General features: G+C 41.4%; 1 protein-coding gene across 2 annotated transcripts in view; it reads left to right on the plus strand.

Moving 5' to 3' along the window:
* Positions 1-25,554, plus strand: part of DYRK1A (dual specificity tyrosine phosphorylation regulated kinase 1A) — a 172,690-nt gene that overhangs the window by 36,787 nt on the left and 110,349 nt on the right. Inside the window, exon 2 of one of the 2 annotated variants that reach the window (XM_058184530.1) lies at positions 1,901-1,969. In XM_058184530.1, the coding sequence (XP_058040513.1) occupies positions 1,960-1,969 (10 nt within the window). In that variant the 5' untranslated portion in view covers positions 1,901-1,959. Of the gene's footprint in view, positions 1-1,900; positions 1,970-5,459; positions 5,521-25,554 lie in introns of those variants that run through there. The other variant, XM_058184532.1, reaches the window with a different exon arrangement.

Raw genomic sequence — 25,554 nt, forward strand, 5'->3', positions numbered from 1 at the left:
TATTGTATTATATACAGTCTTGGGTTATCACAACGATTGGGGCCAGGCTTAATGTCACTAAGTGATCCAGTCATAAAGCATGACTTCACATGACTGCATTACTTAGCAACAACAATCTTAGCAATCCTGGTTAGCATTGTAAACCCAATATTCAAGAATGTGGGGGATGGGAAGTGGAGTATTACGGCTTAGTAAATGTAGAAAATTTGGGGTGTGGGACATGTGAGTACAGGAGGGATGGGGATGGCACAACAGTAGTTTAGGAAAGCCAGAAGGACTTACCAGAGTGACTTGCAACCTTCCCTGCCAGTTTTCCCATTGATTTTGTTTATAAGAAGTCATAGGGAGATCTCAAATGACAATCATATGATTGTGGGGTTGCTGCAATTGTCATGTGAACTGGTTGCCAAGTAGCCAGATTGCAAGTCGTGATGCTGCAACAACCAGAACTTTGTGGCCTGAGTGTTAATAATACTAAATTTTGATTTCAATTGGTTACTGAACAGGTAGTTGGTAAGTAAAGACTACAGTACCCTAAACTATGAAGAAGAAACAATGTTGATGTTTCATGGTAGATAATAATTTTCTTTAAATGGCATTTTTATTAGACTAGATGTCCATTAAAGCTGAATGTTTGTTAAAATGGTGTAAGGTACATAAATTTTGCATAGTGCACATAAAAGTTACATAATTTTGTGCAATTTATGTAGAATGAATGAATATTACCTTGATTTATTTGCCAAACAATAGAATGACTCTTATTTGAAAATTCAGACTTTGTTCATTGCATCTAGAATCTGCTCAATAGAGGATGAGGTTTTACTATGCTGCTAAAAAAGTAGAGTTTTTTAGCATTGTACACATGACTCATAAAATTAGATCTTCTGAAAAATCCTTGAATATGGAAAACAAGAACCTTCTGTTTGGTGGAAAGATCTGATTGTTCATATACTCAAGTTCACTAATGTATTCTGTAGTTGTATGGTAGTATAGATTAATATCTATAGTATAGATTAATAGAACAGATTGTAACAGTAGTGCAAAACAATATAAATGAAACTGGGACCTAATGCTACTAAGTTCGGTTTACTTTATCAATGTAAAGTAGTTAGATGGTTCTTATAAAAAAGAACAAAAACATTTCACAATCCTTTTAGTACGTCTGCTACCTATGTTGCTGTTGTTGTTGTTGTTGTTGTTGTTTTTGTTGTATCCTTACAATTTACATTGATACTGTTTCCTGATTGCTTATTTGTACCTTATGACTATCATTAAGTGTTGCACCTTATGATTCTTGATGAACATATCTTTTCTTTTATGTACACTGAGAGCATATGCACCAAGACAAATTCCTTGTTTGTCCAGTCACACTTGGCCAATAAAAAATTCGATTCTGTTCTATTATTAGTTGAAGTGCAATCAAGATGAGTTTGAAAGGTAACATCCAAGCAAGATTTTAGTCTAAAAGAATATATTCCCATTAAAAAATTGTAATTTCAGAGTCAGACATGGTATGAAACCATGTATAATAAAAATATTTTTAAATTAAAAATATTTATTTTTAAAATATTATTGAATATCACCTAATGTCACTCTGGATTTATCTGTAAGTAATGATTTGCCAAACTTTCTCTCCCTGATCTAGTATGTTTTAATAACCTTGAGGCATAGCTTGTGTTTCCCCGTATGGAGGCCATGAATTTTCAAATTAATAATATGGAGAAAAATATTTTGCGTAATTCAGTGTGATACACAGATGTGTTAAAGTCCTCTTCCTGAGACCTTGGACAGCTGCTTTCATTCATAGTAATTAACACTGACATGATTTGTTAAAGGCAGGACCATAGCCTGTTAAAGAATTCTCCTGGTATCATCTAACTAATTATTCTTTATGTTAAAGGGTTTGCTGCTGGCCTCTTCCCCCACCCTACAGGATGGTATGAGATTTGAAAGAAGACGATGCATACAGGTAATTTTTTAAATTTCAAAAATCTGTAAAAATGTTTTGGGATTATTTATACTATACTTTATTTTTATTGAATTTTAGCTCATAAATAGCTATTTTTTCTGTTATAATTAAGTTATCATTTGAATAGTTTTATGTACTTATGAAATCAGTTGGAAGCAGATATTGAATTCAGTATATTGCTCAGTACAGAAATTTAAGTTAAAGCATTTTTATCAGAGTTTGTGCAGGTATCCAGGAAAGGAGAATTCACTACCTTTCTTGGTAATTTAGTTCTGTTGTCAAATTGCTATTACTATGAACATTTAAAAAAAAATCTCCAATCTGACTACCTGTAACTTAAAACCATTATTCTGTGTCATATCCTCTAGGAGGTAAAAACAAGTATTGATCTTTTCCTGTGTGAGGTCAAATGTATATCTAATTCTTCAATCTCTCCATGCAAGATTTAAATTTCAGTTCCTTGATCATAATTGTTGCCATAATTAAAGTTTGTCTAGTTTGTTTGAATCTTTTAAAAAAATAATGATTGGAACCACGTGGTGGAACCTGTTGTTTTTAACATGATGTTGGTGTGCCACATATTACCGTAGTTATTACGGAACATAGCAATGTCACACCTATGACACTCTCAAAGGGTATCTGGTTCTGTGAGACTCCAAAATTAAATAGAACATAATTATTAAAAATAGTGATTGAAATCATACAAGAAGAGATTTCATGAAAGTTTTTTGAAATATGAGCTATTTAAAAAATAATGGTCTATGAATTTATTCATGTACCAGATCAAAGGTATAGAGATAACTATTCCATTCTGGTCTGTAAGCATAATATACCAGTTCTGAAAGCCCTTCAACTCTCTACAAATGCAGATTTAGTTCATTGGATGTGGTCTATTATCATTTAATGGTTACAGAAGCATTTAATAAGTAATACTCCATTTGTTGGCTGCTAGCTGCAGTAACCCTATTTCTTCACTTAATAATGCTAGTATATATTCTATTTTATATGTTTGTAGATTAACTAAAAGCTTTTTAAAAATATCTCCAAGATATTTAAAGTTACTAACGTGGTATATCATTGATAAAAGTATATTAAAATGGCAACTCTGACATTTTGAAAACAAGAAAAGTGTTGGAAGTATTCAGCAATAAATCTGCTTATGGATTATATACTGTTTTTAGCTATGGGTATGTAAAAGTTCTGAAAAATAGTGCTTACTTTTATTCTTGCTCTGTGTTAATAAATACTCCCCTCCTCCAAATGATTTAAATCACAACAAAACATTACATAGTAGTTAACAATCCTGCAGTCTGGGATATTTTCTACTAAAATTAATTTGTAACTTTCCCAGTAAAAATTGAAAATCATGACTTTGTGATAAACTAGAGATCTTGGTTAGTGTATTGCATGACTCTAGGAATCATAAGAGTTATATGTTAATTTACATGTATGTTAGATGTAACAGTTTCATTTTTTATTTGCTATCATGAATTTTTATAACATTAATATTTAAAATGCATTTTACAGTATCATGATTTTTTAGTATTCCTTATAGTAAAACAGTAGAAAATGAGAAAAATGAAATGCACTATATTGTAGTATATTTGTCTTTCATTCGTTCCCACAATAACTAGAAAAAATAAAGGACAGAAAGAGATGCTAATGTTGCTAATACAATCTCAAAATTAGATCATAATACATGTGGTATCTTCTAATTTCATAATTTCACTATGCCTCATCTTTCCCCCTTATATGGGAGAAATATATTAAGGAAAGCAAGAAGTGATGTCTGCATTTCCTAACTGGGAACCATGTCTGCAGGTCCTGGCTGAGGCTCTATTTGGGCCTCACTTCTTCCTCTTCAGGAGTAATAGAATATGGATGCAGTATGCAGGAGCAGCCTAACATGATTCCTGTTTGTGGGATATAACAGACAACTCCTGTTTCACCTGTGATTCATCCTTCCTATGTAGGATCAAAATGACAGATATGTCCCACTATTTTCCTTTGAAGAGAAAAGATGGACCATAGGCAAAGGATTGATAAAACAAGCCAAGATAGGAATATGGATATGGGTAGGCAGTATTCAGGAGGGATATCATTCAGAACATTGCAAACTGTATGAGTTGGCCATATAGACTGGGGTTTTCCCATTGCTGGTTAATTATTCTTCTGTGTTATTCAAATTATCCTGTGTTATAAAAATTATTCACACAATTTTTGTACCAATACACATTTTGTGAAGATTCTGTAAAATTAAAACTTCTGGCTTCAAATACATGCTAATTGAAATGATAAAGTAGCATTGGGTGAAATGGGGCTTTCAATCATAGATATATGAACAAGATTATTGTAAGATATCATAAAATTCCTTGGAGAAAGGTTTAAGATTTTATTTATTTATTTATTTATTCATCAAATTTATTTGCTGCCCATCTTGCAGTTCACATGGCTCTTGCGTGGTGATAATATGCCATTGTAAAAGAAAAGTAGACTTACTTTGGATTTCTATATTTTTTTAAAAAAATTTAATTAAACAAGTGTTAAAAATGAAACAGAAGAATTAAAACAATGCAAAAAAAATTGAAAGACGTATGTCTAATTATGCATACATTTATATATGATATTAAGGATTTAAATACATTCCACAGACTACTGAGAAAAGGCGTTCAGGTAAGACCAACGCCCCTTCTGTGTAGCTCTTTCTTCTTGGGTCAATTTTTTGACCAAAACAATTTCCTCTGCTTTAAAATGCATTGATCTAGTCTTCAGTTTTCCAATATTTGAAATAACAAACCGGGCATATAACAACAACAACAACAACAACAACAACAACAACAACAAAAGAATCAATTGCTTATGGTTTATCAGATTTAGAAAAATGGATGGTACGTACACACACAAAAAATACAGTGCCTAAAAGTTTTGAGTGATTTATAGAGCAACTTCAAAAATTCTTAGCCAAAATAAAAGAAATAACTTGTTGAGCATTGCTATCAATTCAATCAACACTACCCAGTAAATGTATAAATAGTATATAGTGTATCTTTGGCTGAATGTAGTGTCACCTGTGGATTATCTTCATTGGTGAGTTTTTGATAACTTAGTGAGATAGGTTTAAATGACATTCTGTGCCACAGAGTGTTTCAGTGAGAATTCATCAAATTCATATCCCATAATTTCCAGACATTTTTCAAACTTCAAGAGAGAATGCTATACTAATGTACAAATTTTATATTGAAGAGTTTCTCTTGATGTTAAGTGAAGCAGGTGTGTACAGTTATTCTAAGTTGTCAATAGTTATAATAGTAATTACAAAGGAACGACTGAATATATCTTATTTGGAACAGCATTTGTGATCGTTCCTTTTGCTGAATATATTCAGCATTAATGGGTTTTCCATTAATAATCAAATCTAATTGTATAAAATCCTCTATCTTCTCACTCCTTATATTGAACAAACTTATTCTCGTGCTTAAAAGAGGATGATCGAGGAATGGGAGAAGAGATCAGGAGCCAAGGATTGTTTCCATCTTTTCAAAACTTCTAAAGTAAGTTTTAAGTGAATTTGTAACAGTAAACATTTCTTAATATCAGGAGGAGAAACAGCATAAATTTAACTGATAGGAAGTCCAGTGTTAATGCAGTACACATCCTTTAAATTTATTTATTTATTTATTTATTTAATCATATTTATATACCGCCCTATCTCCCGAAGGACTCAGGGCGGTTTACAGGCATTTAAAAACATATAAATACAGTATAAAAACAGTTAAAAAACTTATTCAAAAAGCCCGTTAATTAAAACATCCAATTAAAACCCAATTAAAACCAAATTTAAAATCTAGCTCAGTCCTGCACAATTAAATAAGTATGTTTTAAGCCCGCGGCGGAAGGTCCGAAGGTCCGGAAGCTGACGGAGTCCGGGGGGTAGTTCGTTCCAAAGGGTGGGAGCCCCCACAGAGAAGGCTCTTCCCCTGGGCGTCGCCAGACGACATTGCCTCGCTGACGGCACCCTGAGGAGACCCTCTCTATGAGAGCGCACGGGTTGGTGGGAGGTATTCGGTAGCAGTAGGCGGTCCCGTAAATAACCCGGCCCAATGCCATGGAGCGCTTTAAAGGTGCTCACCAAAACCTTGAAGCGCACCCGGAAGGCCACAGGCAGCCAGTGCAGCCTGCGCAGGATGGGTGTTATGCGGGAGCCACGAGGGGCTCCATCTATCACCCGCGCAGCCGCATTCTGGACTAACTGTAGCCTCCGGATGTTATTTTATTTCCTAATGATTTAATTTTCTTAATTTTAAAACCATGAAAATAATGTTTCAGTTTAGCAAATTTCCATCAAGCTTTGATTATATTGCACAGTTGCCTAATACTAGATTCTTAAACTAATGCATAAATGAGGGAATTCTTTGCTATGTAGTAAATCAGGTGTTAGATAATCCATTTAGGAATATTTGTAACCAGAAAAATAATATTAGAGTAAATCACATTTCATGATCTATTTTGTTTAAAAAGAATCAATATCTTATCCATTGATATTATTGCTTGTGCCAATGAATATAATTAAATTTTTGACATGCAAGGTCGATTAAAGTTTGGAATTGCAATCTTGTGCATGTTTAATGAATAGTGAGCACAGGTAGCCCTTGACTTAGGACCTTTCAGCAACAGTTCAAAGTTACAATGGCACTAAAAAAATGAACATATGACTAGTTCCTAAATTATGGCCCCATGAGCATGTGATTAAAATTTGGGCACTTGGCAGTCCTCACACTTACAACTACAGGGGTGCTTTAACTCCCCCCGCCAATCTTCCCCCTATTTTTGCCTTTTGAAGTGCCTTGCACTTTGCTACATACCTCTGCGGCTCCCTGCAGCCACTGCCACCTACTGCCTGTAGCTAATGTTTACTGTCATCTTCCTCCTGCTGGGCCATGGTCAAGGCATTGAGTGAGGGTGCAGCTGTGGGATATATGATAATGGAAACTCCTGCTCTTGGATTCACTTCCTGCAAAGTCTCGCCCATGGAAGCATTTCTACACATTTTTGCCCCTGGAAGTGCACTCACTGGAAGTGAGTGTTCTGTCCCCCCACATCACCCAGGAAAAACACACGAACGAATGATGTCTACCAGTAATTTATTCTTACAAGCCGACCTGGTTTCCTTTGGCAGATAAAAGTTCTTGCAGCTACTCTCCAAATGCCTGCCAAGTTTCTTTTTAAAAATTTTTTTTTAAATTTGCATTTATATCCCGCCCTTCTCCGAAGACTCAGGGCGGCTTACACTATGTTAGCAATAGTCTTCATCCTATTTGTATATTTATATACAAAGTCAACTTATTGCCCCCAACAATCTGGGTCCTCATTTTACCTACCTTATAAAGGATGGAAGGCTGAGTCAACCTTGGGCCTGGTGGGACTAGAACCTGCAGTAATTGCAGGCAGCTGTGTTAATAACAGACTGTCTTACCAGTCTGAGCCACAGAGGCCCCTACCATCTCCAGGAGTCAGCGTAGTTGTAGTCCGTTGCTGGGGCAACCAAGAGTTCCAAGAATAGTCAGAAGTTCAAGCCTTAAGTCCGAGAAATATCCGAAGCTCACGATGTGCAGTTTTTGTCCGTCACAGAGCCTGCAGAGCAACCCCACCCACTTTTATCCCCTGTGGGGCATGGCTCAGTGACTCAGCAATCTCTGGCCCGTCCACAGCTCTTCCTTTGGTGCGCACGCCTCTCCCTCCGAGGCTGCCTGGGATCAATCGAAGATTGATCTTCATCACTCCCTATTAGTGGGTGCTCCAACATGCCTTTCTCCTGGCCTTCAGCTGGAACCTGAGGCGTTGCCAGAAAGGAGGGTACTGGAAAGGGAGGTCTTGCCAGCTCTTCAGCTGGAACCTGAGGCGTTGCCAGAAAGAAGGGTTCTGGAGAGGGAGGCTTTGCTAGCTCCTCCCCATCACTTTCAGAGTCATCTTTCTCCATGAGGACAGGCTCGGGAGCCGGAGTCACAACAGTGAGGCTGTCCAGTAGCCCATTGATCATAAACACTTGCCCAATGCCAGTAGCAAGAAGATGGATAGCTTAGCAGCGGGCAGCAATGGTAGGATCCTTGAAGTATAGGGTGCTGAATGTGACTATGGTTGGGACTGAGCTGGGGTGGCTGGGGCTTCCCAGGCACAGTGGCTTTGTGGAAGTGAGCTAGTGGACTGGAGTGGGTCTGGGCTGGGCTTTTGCTGTTGCTTGGGCTTTTTGCAGCCCCAGAGTGGTGCTATGCCAAAAAGCTGCTTAACCACAGTGTATTCTTTCACTGGCCTTCCTAAGCTTGTGCTGCATTTCAGCAACTCCTCCCCCAATTTGTGCAGGTTGCACCAGGCTTTCCCACCCCCTGCAGCACTCCCATGCTCTGTACAGAGGATTACCACTTCTTCCCACCTAATGAACTGCGTATCTTGGGTTATGACACCAATTGGGATTGCTGGCACAGCCGTTTGTATGTAATGCAGTCAGATGATAGCTCATTTCATGACCGCATCATTTAATGATAGAAATTCTGGTCCCAGTTGTGATTTTAAGTTGAGAATTTCCTGTAACACTTACCATGCTCTTGTTTATTCTTTCTATTCTTTCATAGGAAAACACTTTAACTCTACTTGTTCAACAGAAGTTTACCCAATTTTAAGATTTAAATTTAGGCTTTAATAATTTTATTAAACCTGATATACTTTTAAACTGATTTATCTTTGGAAAAGGTATTTTTTTTTAAAAAAAAGTAATGTTTAAATTACTGATTTTTTCAACTTACTAATATGCTACAAGAAATTTTTAAATGATGGTGCTCATAAATTCTGGGAGGTTCACTGTGGTTCTTTTGTTCATTTCTTAGTCTTTGGGAGATGGAAGGTGCTAGACTGAATTGTTCATCTCAATTTAATTCAGATATTTGGAGAATTTTAGGGCCTGTCACTGAAGTTGGAAAAACATTGTGCTACTGTAAGAAATCAAGTTTAAACAATCCAAATACTGGTTAATTAATAATTAAATCCTCCTTCTTAGTATTAATAAGTTCATTCTGTAGTTGACAATGTGCGGCATTTATTATATGTAAATTATAATTATAATTTATAACAAATGTAATATTTAATAAATCTGAAACCAGGGCCATACCTTTGGAAAGTTTACCCTCCCTCCCTCCCTCCCTCCCTCCCTCCCTCCCTCCCTTCCTTCCTATGCATGCATGAAGACAGTATTCATGTATATATACAAATTATTTTATTAATAATTTTCATTGTTTTAGTGCCTTAGTAATTCAAATGTGTAAATGTTTCAGCTACAAACATTTTATTTCATAATGCCTTAAGAGATGAAAGAGTCAATTTAAACTATCAAGCCCTTATTTTTCAGTGCAAGACTGAACTGAGGGTTCTATCTTTGTCAATCCATGATCTTAATGGCAAAATGTAAAAAAAATACGTATCAAAAGGGTCACTGAGTAATTTCTAAATTACTTAGATGATATGTGAAGACCTATTAGATATAAGCCATGATAAGTAATTTCTACTCAGTGCACTACATCTTTTTCACCGTGTTTCTGATCTTCAACTGGTGTTGATACGTAAATCCTTATTTATTTTAAACCGGTAACTGTTGCTTACCTTACGTAGAAATGTGCTATTTTTATCTTTATTGAATTTTAAATAGTAAGTATTTGTTTTCAGCGAAAATAAAGAGTATGTAGTATATACAAGTGCACTGCAAGATAATTCAGGTGGTAATTACTACTTAGAACTAAGTGTTAGGTGGAGTAAGCTACCTTCTGACTCTTCAAGTATTCACTGCTGGGGATTTATGGAAAATAGGTTTTGCTTTTGACTTGGAACAAAATTATATTCTCTTGTGCGCTGCTTAGAGAGTCCAAGCAGTGGGTTTAATCTCATCTGATTGGCCAGAGACTGAGGTAAAATTTGCATAAACACACCTTCTTCCTCCTAGGTGCTCCAGTTTGTTAACTCAGTCAGCCAAGAGAGAATTATTCCTTCCTTAGTTTTCACTGCTTGGACTTTCTAACTGCCTTATTTTGGAGAATTAGGATCTACATAAACTTTTCTGAATTTCTTGTGAGACTGCAGCTTCAGGGTGTTCCACCGCCGTTGTGCCAATCAGCTGAGCTGCGGGACTCCAAGCAGCGGCTTTTTACAGCTAACGGCCTGCACGGAGTTTGGATTCCAGAGGACAGCCTGTCGTGAGTTTTGTGGCTGGATTTGCACGCTAAGAGCTGTGGTGTTGGCTCTGCCTTGTTCTTGTTTCCATCGGCGATCTCTTCTAATTGATTTTAAAGTTTTGCCGTGCAGAGGGTGCATACCATCAGCCCAGCGCTGTTTATTCTGCCTTCTTCTATCTTTGGCAGCATGAAGGGCTGTGGTGCTGGCCCTGCACCGTTTCCTTCTGCCTATAGTTAATCTGTTGGTTTTTTCGGGTGCGCGTAGTACTGTGGTATCAGTCCTGCGCAGATGTCGCAGAATTGTTCTTTTACATCCAGCTTGGCGTTTTAAGATCTGTGGTGTTGGTTCTACACCCTAATCCTTCTGATTGTGACTTTGAAGGCAAAGTTTGGTGCAATTAAAGCCGTGGTGTCAGCTTCGCACTTTTTTTGTTTCTCAGGGGCTGCAGGCATAAGGCATAAGGACATTTTGCACGCAACAAGCCGTGATGTTGGTTCGGATTTTATTCCCCATCAGGAGTGCTTTCCTTGCCAGCATTGGATTTATGCGTAAAGAGCTGTGTCGGCTCTGCGCATTTAATATTTGGAATAGGATCCGTGGTGCTGGATTTCTCGTTCCCTGATATAACAGTGGCATTCTGAGCACTTGTTTCAGATTCCCGCCATTTTGTGTGTGCTCCACAGATTAATTGCGCCTGACCTCCATTTATTTATTTATTTATTTATTTATTTATTTAATCATATTTATATACCGCCCTATGCTTCATGCTTCAGAGCCGTGGTGTCGGCTTCTGCATTTTTCTTTGGCCTCCCCAGCCACCTTCACTCACCTGGGCCACACAGACTTTTATTTCTGTTGAGCCATCTTCAATTTCAGATCTATATTTGATTGCCCTGAGGGATTATTTGAGAGTTTCAAAATGGTGTCTCGCAGTTCTCTCCCTCTCGCACCTCGGCCTCTTCCCCTCTCAGACATCGTGCATCAGAGGCCTCATCTCACAAAACAGGCAGATCTCATTCCAGGGGAGTACAATCTAGGCCTCAACCATCTCTGTTGTCCTCTTTCTCTGTGGCCTCTGAGAAGGATGCTTAAAGGCACCAACATGCCTTGGAAAAACAATTTGATAGGGCCCAAAAAAGGGCAGAACAGGCCTAAAATTCTGCAATCCCTGAGTGCAGCAGGAAATCTGTTGCCTCCCTTGATAAAGGGCCTGTGCTCCAGGAAACACAACCGGAGCAACTTGGCTTGTCTCCTAATGCATCTACTGACATGCAGGATCAGCAGGACTTGACCCAGGATCCTAACTTGGGTTCACACCTGCCAGACTCGAGACCTCTCCATTCTTGTAGATCTTCCCATGCTTTGGCCATGTTTATGCATACTGCGGTGGGACTTCACCCGGATGAAGGCGTAGGTCCCTCCCTGTCACAAGAAAAAATGTGTGCCATGATAGCACAAACCATTTCCAAGAGCATTGATGCTGCCCTCATTGTTTTGTCTTCGCCCCCCCCCTTGAACCTGCCCCCCCGAACCTGCCCTCCTGGCAGAAAGTGACTCAGAGAGCGAGGGGGAAGAGCCGACAGGGCTTCCCTCTGCAGAGCCTCTTTCTCTGGCTCTGCTCCAAGTCCCAGAGGCAGGCCAGGTGGAGGAGATGACGAGGCCTCTGTCTCCTGCATCTCCTCCCTCTCAGGCCATCCCTCAAGACCCAGCTGCTGACAATCAGTTGTGGCTGTACCCTCGATATCGCAGACAGGAGAGATGGCAACATCAAAAGAAAGGGTGGGGCAGACCTAGAGAGTGCTGAGTCACGGAGCCACACCCCACAGGATATAAAAGCAGGAGGGGCTGCCCTATAGTTCTTGTGATGAACAAACAATTGACTGTTGAAAACATTGGCTGTACTTTGGCTCCTGGATTCTGTTTCCTTTCCTTCTGAATTTTGGGATTGTTCCAGCTTGGACTGCAGTCGCTCTGATAGATAAGAGGACTTGGCAAGAATAAATTGTTGGCACATCTAGTCAGTTTGTGTTTCTAATTGATTGTGGTTTGGGGGAGACAGAACACTCATTCAATGAGGTATATTAGGCCTGTCACAAGCAGCTGCGCCTCCTTTAAGGCCCATTCCGCCCTCGGGTCATGTAGACAGAAAGGGCACGTCGGAACTTCATACTCCTTCACCATCACAACATTTTGATATGTCATATGTCCGCGGGGAAGAGATGACTGACTATAATCTTTCAGACAATGAAAAGGTCATTCCCGTCAAACCTTCTGCCATGGGTCTGTTCCGTCATGACCTTTTTCATTCCTTACTGTACAAGGCCAATACTACGGCTAACATGGGGACATTTATTGGGCAACAAGAGGGATCTTTGGACCCTCTAGATCCCACTGCTCTTCTGTTCACCAAACCAGTCATTGAGCAGGAAGCAATCCTGTCACCTAGACTTTTCATAGACGTTATCCAACGCCAATGGAACCAGCCAGGATCTGTCCCTGCCCTCAGTCGTATGGATCAGAAAATGTATACAGTGGAGCATGAGGAGCTTCTAAAATTGCCCACCATGGATGCTCCGATGACCAGTTTGGCCTCACCCAATATTCTCCCTTCTGATTCGATTGAAAGTTTGAAGGCCGAAGATCGCAGGGCTGAACTTGCTGCTCGTAAGACCCATCAAGCAGCTGCTTGGGCCATCCGATCTGCCACGACGGCATCCTTTTTCGCCAGGATATCCCCGATTTGGCTTCACCAGATGCAATCATGTGTGCCTCCAGATGACATCTGTTTGAATCAGGACATTAATAAATAGATTGTGGCCACTGAATATTCTGCGAATGCCACAGTTCCACTAAATTTGCCTCCAGGGCCTTAGCGTAGAATGTCACATCCCGAGGCCTATTATTGTCGTGTCCCACTCCTCCGCTGACGGCCGGGTCAGGGAAATCCGAATCAGGCTTGCCTCTGCAGCTCTGCCCAAAGTCCTAGCAAAGTCCTCAGAGCAGGCAGGAGACCAGTAAGTGACTTCAGCAAGATAAGTTCGACTTTGCCTGACTCAGAGACTGCCAGAAAGCAGATCCTTTATATAGGCCATGGGGTGTGGCTCCATGACTCAGCACTCATTAAGGCCTGCCCCTCCCTTCCTTCTGTTGCCTCCGCCTATCCAATCTTCTGATGCGAGGGTCACTCCAATCAGCTGTAGGAAGTAAACTTTCCTCAGGCTCACCTGCTGTGGAGGAGGGGGAGGGGTCTAGCTGCTCCGTTTGCCTGGGCATGGAGCCAGGGCTGGGACCGGGGGATGCTCCCTCCTCTGCAGCCTGCTTGGGCATGGAGCCAGGGCTGGGACCGGGAGGCATACATTCCTCCGTGTTTGGGAGCAGATAAGCAGATCCCGGCTGCGGTGAGAGCGGACAAGACACAACAATTATGGTTGCGGCATTGGCAAGCGGACATGGTCCAAATGGCAACTGGCAGTGGCGCCTTTCAAAGGAGGTTCTCTCTTTGGAGAGGCCTTAGATCCTGTTCTAGTCAAACGCAAGGATAAAAAGAAAGTCATACCGGTGGTCAGACAGAAGGTCAATCTTCCCTTTCTGCAGACAGTCCTTTTGGGCTTTGGCCCAGGGGTTTCAGAACCCAGGCTATCAAAGATCCTTTATTCAACCTGCGGATAGATCACTTGACAGACAGCCCTTTCGGGATTGCTTTTGTCAGTCACAGGCCAAATGCCCCTTTTGGGGAGCGGGCCACCGACCCTACCACCATCCCAAGTGACTGCCCCGAGGGAAGCCCCATTGGTGATTGCCTTTAATGGTTCCCCACCGCCTGGCAAAGAACAACTACCGACACCTGGGCCTTACAAACTATTTCGCTTGGCCTTACCTTAGAGTTCACTTCTGAACCTCTGCAGAGGTTCATTCAATGCTCAATGCCCAGAGACACCACCAAAAGGTCTCTGATGGAAGCTGAAATCCAGCTGTTAGCTATCCAGGCCATAGAACCTGTGCCTCTTCAACATCAGGGGTTTGGCTTCTATTCAGTCCTTTGTCTGGTGCAAAAGAAATCGGGAGGCAGCAGGGCCATCCTCGATCTAAAGAAGCTCAACGAACATATAAAGTACAAGTGCTTCAACTTGCATTCCCTGCATACTATTCTGGGCTGCATAAGACAGGGAGATCTCTTAACACTGATAGATCTTTGGGAGGCTTATCTCCACGCGCCCATCAGACCATCACACAGGAGATTCCCACTTTCAATACTGGGCACTACCCTTCCGACTTTCCTCCGCCCCAAGGACATTCACGAAACTTCTCAATGTGGTGGCTGCCCATCTGCGGACACAGCTCATCCGTCTGTTGTGCTATCTAGATGACATATTGATCACGTCCTCATCCCATCAACAAGTGCATCTGGACCTCCAGCTCACGATTCGAATCTTCCAAGACCATGGGTTCACCGTGAATTGGGAGAAAAGTCACTTCACTCCCTCCACCTCGCTGGTCCATCTGGGAGCACAAATCAATACTCAGACCTGCTTCGTATTCCTTTCCAAGGAACGTCTGTCCAGCATCCATGCCACAGTGAAACAGGTCAGGTCCCGCTCAAGTGTTCCCTCGGTGCTCCTCTCTCAGCTGTTAGGCAAAATGGTCTCCTGCCTAGCAATTGTCCCTTGGGCAAGGCTTCACTCCCGATCTCTCCAGTGGCTTCTTCTACCCAGTCCAAAAGTCAGCCTCAGCAATGCCAATACACGAGTTCCCCCGAAAGTGCGCAAATCCTTTGAATGATGGACATCAACAGCTATAGAAAAGGGGAGTTCCTTCAGGGAACACCCCTGTCTAATCTTGACCATGGATGCTAGCCTATTCGGTTGGGATTCCCATTTGCAAACTCAGGTAACCCAGGATTGCTGGTCATTAACCAACAAATCTCAATGACATCAATTGGCTGGAACTGAGAGATGCACACTTGGTGTTATGACATTTCAAACCCCAACTGTTGGGTCACCATGTGCTGGTGTTGACGGACAATGTCACCTCCAGGGCGCATGTGAACCCCCAGGTGGGAACGCGGTCCAGAGCGCTGATGAAGGAGGTAGAGGCACTGGGCCTGTGGGCAGAGAAGCACCGCCTGTCGCTACAAGCGAGTCACATCTCTGGTGTTTCCAACACCAAGTGGATTGGTTGAGCAGAACAACCATCAATCACGTAGAATGGCAGCTTCACCCACACCTCTTTTGTCAAATTGTGGACAGATTCGGTCTTCCAGTAATGGATCTTTTTGCAAGTCCATCTAATGCCCATCTTCCACAGTTCTACACCCGGTTCCAGACACAAGGTGCCGATGCCCTCAGATGTCTGTGGCAACAGGGTCTATTATATACCGAGGGTCATCAGGAAGGTTCTGGAGACGGGTACGCAAGTCCTTCTCATGGCACCTGACTGGCCCCATCGATCTTGGTTCATGGATCTCATAAATCTTTCAATGTCTCCGCCATGGAGGATTCCTCCAGAAAGGATCTCCCTGTTCCAGGGAGCCATCGTACATCCAGAGCTTTAATGGCTCCAATTCAATGGGAGACCCTACAGAAGGATTGATTCTCTGGAAGCATAATCGCCATTTTGGCGTCTTGTCGCCCATCGACGTCCCCCATCTACAATACCACATGGGCTTCCTTCTGCTGCTGGTGTCTCCAGAAAAGCCTCGCCCCAACATTAGCAGACATTCTGCACATCCTGGAGTTCCTTCAGGAGGGATTAGATGCTGGTTTGGCTGTCAACACGCTCCACAGACAAATTGCTGCTCTGGCAACTGTTCTGCCTGGGGCTGGAGCAGAATCCCTCTCCCTCTCCCGTCATCCAAGGGTGCGTAGCTTCCTGAAAGGTGCATCCAATCTATGACCTTCACCAGTACACAGATATCCTTCTTGGGATCTTTCCCTTGTGTTACAGGCTCTTACCTCCCCTCCGTTCGAATTTATGGGAACCGCCAGCCTTAAGCTGCTGACCTTTAAGGTTGCCTTTCTCGTAGCTATAACATCTGCTAGGAGGGTTTCGGAATTGGTGGCCTACCCATCCATAAGGACTTTGTACCTTTTATCCTGACAGAGTTGTTCTCCGTCTGGACCCCATGTTTGTTCCGAAAATCAACTCCTGGTTCCACAGGGCCTAGAAGATCATTGTACCTGACTTTTGTCCACGACCCAGACATCCCAGGGAATGGTGATGGCACTTCCTGGACGTACACAAAGGTCTGCACAAATGCATCGATCGGACGGCTTCTTTGCAATGAAATGAGTCATTATTTGTCTCCTTCCAACTTAGCTCCTTGGGCACAAAGTTGTCCTCTTCCACTATCAACTGTTGGCTCAAGGCTTGCATATCCCTGGTCTACGATCAGAAAGCCAGGCATCGGCCGTCTCACATCACGGCTCACTCGACGAGGAGTGTGACCACATTGGCAGCCTGGGTTCAATCCTCGAGATTTTTCGGGCAGCTACCTGGACTTTGCCCTCACCCTTCATCTGTAATTACAGAATTGACAAGTTTGCCTCAGTAGAGGGGTCCTTTGAGCAGCGAGTGCTACAGCATGCTCTTCCAAACGAAGGGACCCTGGACGTTTCCATTTCCTGCTCTAGGGATACTTAACTTGGGTATATCCCAGTGCTTGGACTCTCTAAGCAGTGCACAATAGAAAGAACATTGTACTTATCTAAACATTCATTCTGTGTGTGCTGTGTTAGAGTCCAAACCCTCCCTTTTTCTCATGGGGGTCCAAGGTCTGGGAGCGAGTATTTTATTTCTCATTGCAGGTTTCATCCTGTCCAGATCCAGACCTCGTTAACAAACTGGAGCTCCTTGGAGGAAGGAGGCATGTTTATGCAAATTTCAACTCTGTCTGGCCAATCAGATGAGATTAAATCCCCTGCTTGAACTCTCAAGCAGCGCACACAGAATGAACGTTTAGGTAAGTACAACATTTTTGGGGGAACATTTCAAGGTAAATTGTGTTTTATTAAGCTTGAGACAGCTTATCTGTTCTGTTCTATGTTCTATTAGAACAAATGTCACAACATTTTGAGTGTCATGCCAATAGATTATGGGGACTCTAGTTAATTTGTTTAATATGGCTTCCAACCTTCATCAATAAATACTACCTATCTGAAGTTATGGTTTATTTCTACCTTCGGGGCAAAATCTGACAATTAAAGTAGTAACTTCAATGATTTCAGAACAAAACTATGGCAAAATACTCAATTCCTATTATATTTTGTTGTCTTTTCCGCTATTTTTTGGGACTGTCTGGTTTTTCTCTGTTTTATTTTTATAACTGATTAGCTATTATTATTTTTAACTGTATGAACATTTTCTCACAAGAAGTGGGTACAGAACCTGAGCTGGGGTATCATCAAAACAGAATACAATAAAGTGATTATTCTCTGTGATTTGGAAATTATATTTTAGTTGACGCAGAGTAAAATTATATTTGTCTTTTTGCAACCAAATCAGTGTGTTAGTGTACTGTTTCATGTCTTTACTGAATACTCAGGGCCAATTTATTTATTTTATTTATTTTATTTGCATTTATATCCCGCCCTTCTCTGAAGATTCAGGGCGGCTTACACTATGTTAGCAATAGTCTTCATCCTATTCGTATATTTATATACAAAGTCAACTTATTGCCCCCAACAATCTGGGTCCTCATTTTACCTACCTTATAAAGGATGGAAGGCTGAGTCAACCTTGGGCCTGGTGGGACTAGAACCTGCAGTAATTGCAAGCAACTGTGTTAATAACAGACTGTCTTACCAGTCTGAGCCATAGAGGCCCCAATGTTTACGATTTCAGTTTGAAAAAGAATGGAAAACCTTAGGATGGTCAATACTTTTAAGGGGGTAAGATGAGTTGATGTTTATGAAAAAAATAATAGGTGACTTTAAGATACCTTTTCCTATCAAAACACATGTTAGTTGCAATCACTGCTTGCTCTTCACAACACAGATTTGTAGAAATAATATTTGTTGTCAATGATAATGAGGCTGGAAAATGCTACAAAATAATTGCCAATCTCTTTGATATCCATCAGCCATAGTCAAGCAGGAGGAATACAGCTCAAGGCTATACTGTTGTTACTCTTACTAGGGTGTGAGGAAAATTTTTATCAGAAATTCAGACTGCAGATTGATGGTAATCAAAAACTTTGGAAATGATTTTGTGGCTCTTTCTAGCTCCATTTTCATCAGTAATGGGTCTGCAGAGCTGAAGCGTAAATGATTGTGGGTTGTGCAAAATGAAAAAGATTGCAGATACACAAAAGATCAGACTACAGAATGGTTGATAAAGAATAAATTTCATGTTTCAAAATGGCCGAGTTAAAAGGACTTAACAATTAAAAATTAAGCAGTTCATACCAGAAACTTTCAAAATATCAAGGAGTTGAAACAGTTCTGTAAAAAGGAATCAATCAAAATATCTTCAAGATGATAGGCAGATAGAATCCACAGATAGAGGAAAAGTTGGTTGAAATGGTTACAGTTAAATGAGATATCAACAGTTTTCCAATGTAACTTAAATTGATTCAATATGTTCAATAAAGATATGAGGCCTCTTTTAAATGCACACAATGATTTGTATGCATTTGATTAGAATCTTTTTATTAATTAATAGGAAGCACAGACCATTCTCCCTCTAGGTGGAGACAGCATCCAGGAATTGGTTGACCTCGTTCGTTCAGTTGAAGGACTGAGTCTGTCAAAGTTTTTAAGCTCCACCTCTCTTTCTAGGGCTTTCCCACTTTTGACTCAGTCCTTCAGCCTGGACAGGCGTGTTGAAAGTGGTCTTCCTTGTGATAGTTTCCTGGAAATCGCAAAGATAGACTGTTGTGGATTCGTGTAGTAAGAACGGTTGCAGGAACTGGGTATGTCTGGTTTAATGAAAAGAAGGACTAGGGGAGACATGATAGCAGTGTTCCAATATCTCAAGGGTTGCCACAAAGAAGAGGGAGTCAAACTATTCTCCAAAGCACCTGAGGGTAGAACAAGAAGCAATGGGTGGAAACTAATCAAGTAGAGAAGCAACTTAGAACTAAGGAGAAATTTCCTGACAGTTAGAACAATCAATAAGTGGAACAACTTGTCTGCAGAAGTTGTGAATGCTCCAACACTAGAAATTTTTAAGAAAATGTTGAATAGCCATTTGTCTGAAATGGTGTATAGTTTCCTGCCTGGGCAGGGGGTTGGACCAGAAGACCTCTAAGGCCTCTTCCAACTCTGTTATTATGTTATATGTTATGGAAGATTAAAAGTGACTTGATTGTAATAAATTCAACTTGTTTTTCCAAATTTGTTGTCACTAAAACAGGCTTGTTTATAAGTTGTTATGAATAGTTGGTTGAACATTAAGTCCATGTTTAGAACCTTAAGCTAATTTTTGGAAAAAGGTAAAAAAAAAATTGTGGGCAGGATAGTTGGAAGTTATAAGAAAGACTGAAGTTGCATGTTATTTAATTAACCTGCTTCCAAGTTTGCAGTCTTTATTGTACTGTGCTTAACTAAAAATATTTGGATATTTTATATATTAAATTTCATTCAGTCATATGACAGTATTTTGATTATAGTCAGAGATGACAGACTATGGAATGACTGGAACTTGGAATGTTGAGAGTTAGAAGTCTTAGAGCAGCTGGTAAGATTTTAAAGTTACTTCTATTTTGAAACTCAGACAGCATAATAATAGTTAGTTATTTTCATATTTGTTAATTAAAATATTGTCAGTTTCAGAAGAAACTATATAGCAGTGTATATATCTTTCAGTAATGATCATATTACGAGGGATATGTTATATGAAATAATGGGTATAATATGTGGGAATAATTTGCTTAAATCTCTTTAAGATTGCAAAATTTTAGAGTTTGGTATAGTTGGTTAAGATGCTGGGATAGAAACTAGAACTAGGTGAGTCCTGCCTTGGACATAAAAGCCATGTGGTTGATTTTGCTTCAGTCATGTTCTCTTAACCTAACTTACCTGCCAACCTTATGTGGCAGGAGTATTATATGCAAGTAAGTGGTCCTTGCTTAACGACCACTTATTCAGCAACCATTGAAACTTCTGGTGGCATTGAACAACTGGTACTTAGGATTGGTCTTTGAAATTCTAGCCATTGCAGTGTCCCCTTAGTTATGTGGTTATCATTTCTGACCTTTGACAGCTTCTGACAAGCAAAATCAATGCAATACCTGGTAAGAGGTTGTAAAGGGCAATCATATGATGTCCTCATTGAACAACAGCATATGATGCTCTTAATGGCAGCCTGAGAATCCCATCTGGGAATTGCCTAAGGTTCTCCAGGCTCTCTCCTCTGTGCCTTTCGAATCATTGTGCTTAGCCAGCCTTCGCTTCCTCACCTGCAGGGTGACCTTTTTCATAGCCATCACTTCAGCAAAACACATCTCTGAATTGGTGGCCCTCTGAATAAGGGAGGACCTGTGCATCTTTCACCCTAACAGAGTGGTCTATGATTAGATCCTTTGTTCCTTCCCAAGGTTAATTCCTTATTTCACAGGGCATAGGAACTAATTTTACCAGACTTCTGTCCTGGCCCGACCTGCGTCCCAGAGAAAAAATGGCACACCTTGGACGTCAGGAGGGTTCTCCACATCTATATTAAGAGGACAGCCTCCTTTCGGAAATTGGAGTCCCTCTTCGTATCTTTTCAACCCTGCACATTAGGTAATAAAGTCAAAGCATCAACAATAGGCTGGTGGATACGGGCATGTATCACCTAATCATATGAGCTTCAGGCTCCTCTGTTACCCCAGCGAGTGACAGCCCACTCCACTAGAAGCACGGTCACTACGGCAACATGGGCCACACAGGCCTCCATTGAGGAGATATGCAGGGCAGCGACGGAGTCCTCCCCATCGCCATTTATACGGCATTATAAGCTGGATGTCTTTGCTTCTGCGGAAGCGGCTTTTAGCAGATGAGTTCTCCAGAAAGTGTATACAGTTTTGGAACCTCTGGACCAGACTGCTGCCCACCCTTAGGACGAGTCAGTTTTGGTATACCCCATTCATTGGATTCTCCTCAGCATACCAAGAAGGAGTGTGTCAGGTACGACCAATGGCCCATTTCAGTCATTGTTAATGTCTGTTCTATTTGCATATTGCTTAAGTTTTGATGTTAGTGTTCCAAATTTGGTGTTGGTATCTCTGGATTTCTTCAGTTAAACAATGTCATTTTTTGAGATCCTGGAAATGTGCCTTCTTTGTCACAATGCCCTTTGGAATTAAGTTTCCCCTGAGATCTGGATAGCCTCCATCCTGCTGATATTTCAGTGAGCCCTGAAGACCTGTCTCTTCACCCAGGCCTTTAGTGTGGATGATTGAAGCCCACTTTTGGATAATGCGTATTTGCTTTGGTTGTTACCCAGTTAGTCTCATATTTTGTTCTCTATGTAAATTATTTAATTGTATTGTAGTTAGTGTTTGCTCAGAGTCAGATGGTGCAAAAATTTGAATAAGTAAATAGGTATTCTGTAGCTCCAAAGTGGTAAGAGAATTGGTACTCTGATGATGTGATGGATACTGTAAAAGTACTGTTTGTTTGTTAATTATTTACATGTCAGAATTGCCTCACCTCATCTGATGAGACCATCTTGGGAAGTCCTCTTTAAGAGTCATTATCTCCATTCTTGTGATAGATGACAGGGTTCTTTTGCATTTCCCTCCTCCATGGTTCTAGAAGATCTTTAATGATCTAGAACCATTAATCCATCGTTCTAAAATGATTTTTTTACCACCATGTATTCCAACTTAGGTAAGTTTTATTGGTGTCCAACTTGGGTTGTTGTGCTCACTTATTATTGCTTTTATAGATTTATTTTAGTGTTGGATTGATTATGTAATCTGCTCAATGTCTTTTGATATGAGAGAGCGATCAAAAGTATAAAATGAATTAAATATTCATTTAGACAAATAATTCTCTGAGCAATAATTTAATGGCTTGTTTTGAATATCTGTTAACTAGTACATAATTTGTTCATCAAACTGGCTAAACCAATACTTATGAAGTTTATTAATTTTTTTCTGCAACAAAATTTCCTAAGGTTTTAATTTTATTGCTACTTTTTATCATTGCAATTGTTTTATGGTTCTATTTTGCTTTTACAATGTTAATTGGTAGCTTTTTAAAAAGAACAATTTAACATGTTTAACATGGTAAATTTTTCAGCATTAAACAGGAAGTAAGAAAAAATTGGATAGATCCCCTTTGCTGTTCATTATATTTATGGGCAAGGAATGCTTGTAGTGTTTGACACAGTTTAGTTTAGTTTAGGGAAGTGAGCATGATTGTATTTGTCTTGAAAATTATGCATGTTATCTATTGAGTGCCTGAGTAGTTCTCAACAAAGCTTAGGTAATATGCATGATGCTGGAAGAAGTACAGATCTTAAAATCATTTGATTGAAAATCAAAATGGTTAGGAAAAATTGAAGAATGATTGCCAAAAACCAGAATAAACTGATGCTCTGACAGGAATAGAGACATTTTAGTATGTGCAAATTGCTTATAAAGTGATATGAGGCTTATTATGGACAACAAAAAAGTTGGAAAAATTATTATGTATAAGAAATGGACAATTCAGGAAGCTTAACTAACTTTGTTCTTCTACAAATGGCTCTTGAGCTGGTTTGGACATTATGGTAAGGAAGTGTAGGTATCATATATTGATTGAAGATCAGCACACTCTGTGTGTATAGCATTGTCCTCTTGCACCAAGCATCAGGAGAGATGTACATGAAACAAGGAAAGAGGGAGGAGATATCTGCCTAGCTAGCCAGTTCAGCTGGTGATCAGTGGAATGACAGATGTCATAGCTGATCATCATCATGGTCTTAAAAGTCATAACAAGATGAACTAAAGAGTTAAGAAAATAAAAATTTAAAAATACAAAAAAGTGTATAAAGTAGCAAAAGACATACAAACATTGATGGAGTGTAAGGAGAGGAAAAATATACCTTCATATAGAGAATAATGATGTAAATCGCATGCTTTAGTCTCTTTTGCCTATTTCTTCGCACTTTTTCTCTCAGTTAAGATTCGTTCCTTTTCAGCCTGGAGTCAAGATAAATTTTTTAAAAGGGATAGAGATTGAAGAGCAAAGGGGCAGAGTTTAGTTTTTGCACCTAACTGAGGGGTGGGGCTGGAGAAAGATCAACAAGTTCACCCCCTCAGCTTTTTTCTTTATTTCTTTATTTAAGAACTATGTCTTTTGGGGGAAGGGAGGGGGTTAAAGCAAAAGAAAGATTTTGGGAATCTTGTCCAGAGGCTGCCACCTTTGCATGCAGGGGTTGGCTTTCTAAAGCTTCACCAGAGGCAAAAGGCTTGTAGCCTCTCTCTGGCCAGCTGATGGAATAGGAAGGTCTGAGAGCAGCTGCTATTTCCTCAAGGAGTTGTTGGTGAGGTGAAAATGGCGAATGCTTCCAGGAGACACGGGGAGCATGCCCAAGTGCTGAGGCATTCCATCAAAGTAGGATTGGGAGAAGCAAGGTGGGAGGGCTGCAGCATCCCAGTGGTCTTTTGTAAGGCCGAATTACTGCTGTGGCACTGCAGCTCTTGTAACTTTGAAACAGGGTCGTATGTAGTTTTGGGATGATGGTCATAACTTTGAACAGTTGTAAAGTGGCTCATTGTTTCTCTAGGACTACATGTAATTTGGTAAATAAATTCACTATTACCAGTGTGCTAGTAGATCCTCATGCTAAATGAAAGTCTAGAGAAACAAAGTCCCAAGGCTGTAACGGGGTCTCCAGGGACTGCAATATTCTCTATGTTGAGGGAAACGGGAGTCAGGTCTGGGAATTCCTCTGGTCTGCTGAAGGACCAAGTCTGCTGATTTTGCTTGAAAGCCCCGCCTCCTGCTGTCACTCTCCAGCTTTTCAACTCAGTCCTGCTAGGATCGGACATGTCATTCAACGCTCTTTTTCCCTCAGGATTTAGATTGAGGCATTTTAGCTACCGGTGCGAAGGGTTTTCAACCCGAGCCCACTGAGGGCCGGTCGTTGGGCATTAATTGCTGATCGGCAATCGTCCTGGGAAGCGACCATGGGCTTGCCCTGATGCGCTCCCAGAGGGCCTGTTGCCGATCATCGCAACGGGCAAGCAGCTCCTGCTTTCCATTACTCAGCAGCTGCTTTACTTGCCGCCAAGCCGTTTTCGGCTTCCCACACGCCGCGTTTGAAGCCTTTGGGCTAGCGACCACTGGGGCTCACTTCACTCGGAGCTGGGACTTGCCACCTTTACGGCTCCAGATTCAGCCCCTTTTGACCGTGATTGAAGCCATTCGGCTAGTGGTCTTATCAAAATGCCTTGGCTGATTCCCGACTTCGCCGAAAGCGCTGTGACACCTTTCGGCTAGCGATCAGCTCCTTCCCTGGCTATCGAGGGTGCGGAATGGACCACCGGAAGAGCACTGTGCCACCAACAGCTCTGTAAGTCGCTGTTGTGTCTTGCCCGCCCTCAGAGCAGCCGGGGCCTTCTTACCTGCTCCCGAACACTGAGGAATGTATGCCTCCCGGTCCCAGTCCTGGCTCCATGCCCACACAAACTGCAGAAGAAGGAGAATCTCCCTGCCCCAGCCCTGACTCCATGCCCAGGCAAACGGAGCAGCTAGACCCCTTCCCCTCCTCCACAGCATGTGAGCCTGAGGAGGGTTTATTACCAACAGCTGATTGGTGTGACCCTCGCATCAGAAGATTGGATAGGCGGAGGCAACAGAGGGAAGGGAGGGGCAGGCCTTAATGAGTGCTGAGTCATGGAGCCACACCCCATGGCCTATATAAAGGATCTACTTTCTGGCAGTCTCTGAGTCAGGCAAAAGTCGAACTTATCTTGCTGAAGTCACTTACTGGTCTCCTGCCTGCTCTGAGGACTTTGCTAGGACTTTGGGCAGAGCTGCAGAGGCAAGCCTGATTCGGATTTCCCTGACCCAGCTGTCAGCGGAGGAGTGGGACACGACAGTCGCGGTTTTCATCGCTTAAACTGAATTTTTCTCTTTGCCATGTGATGCGAGGTTTTGGCGGGAGAGAGAGAGAGAGAACAAAATTGCAGACGCCAGTTGTTCTCTACAGGCTCAGGACTCTGCAACCAGGGAGTATGGCCGCCATCTTTGTGGCCTGGAAGAAGGTCCCTCATGGGCTCCCTCACACCGGGCCTCCAGGGAGCGTTCTAACCCTCCCCAGTCTAAGAAACCTAGGGGCTAAAAGCTGGCAAATCAGCCATGGCCCAGAACGCCAGCCAACCCCAGCTCCAGACTCAGATTCTTGGTCTCCAGATCGCCCAGTGGTTTTGCCTCCCTTGCCAGAGGCTGCACCCTTGT

This window comes from Ahaetulla prasina, chromosome 5 (assembly GCF_028640845.1).
Source record: "Ahaetulla prasina isolate Xishuangbanna chromosome 5, ASM2864084v1, whole genome shotgun sequence".
Taxonomy (NCBI): domain Eukaryota; kingdom Metazoa; phylum Chordata; class Lepidosauria; order Squamata; family Colubridae; genus Ahaetulla; species Ahaetulla prasina.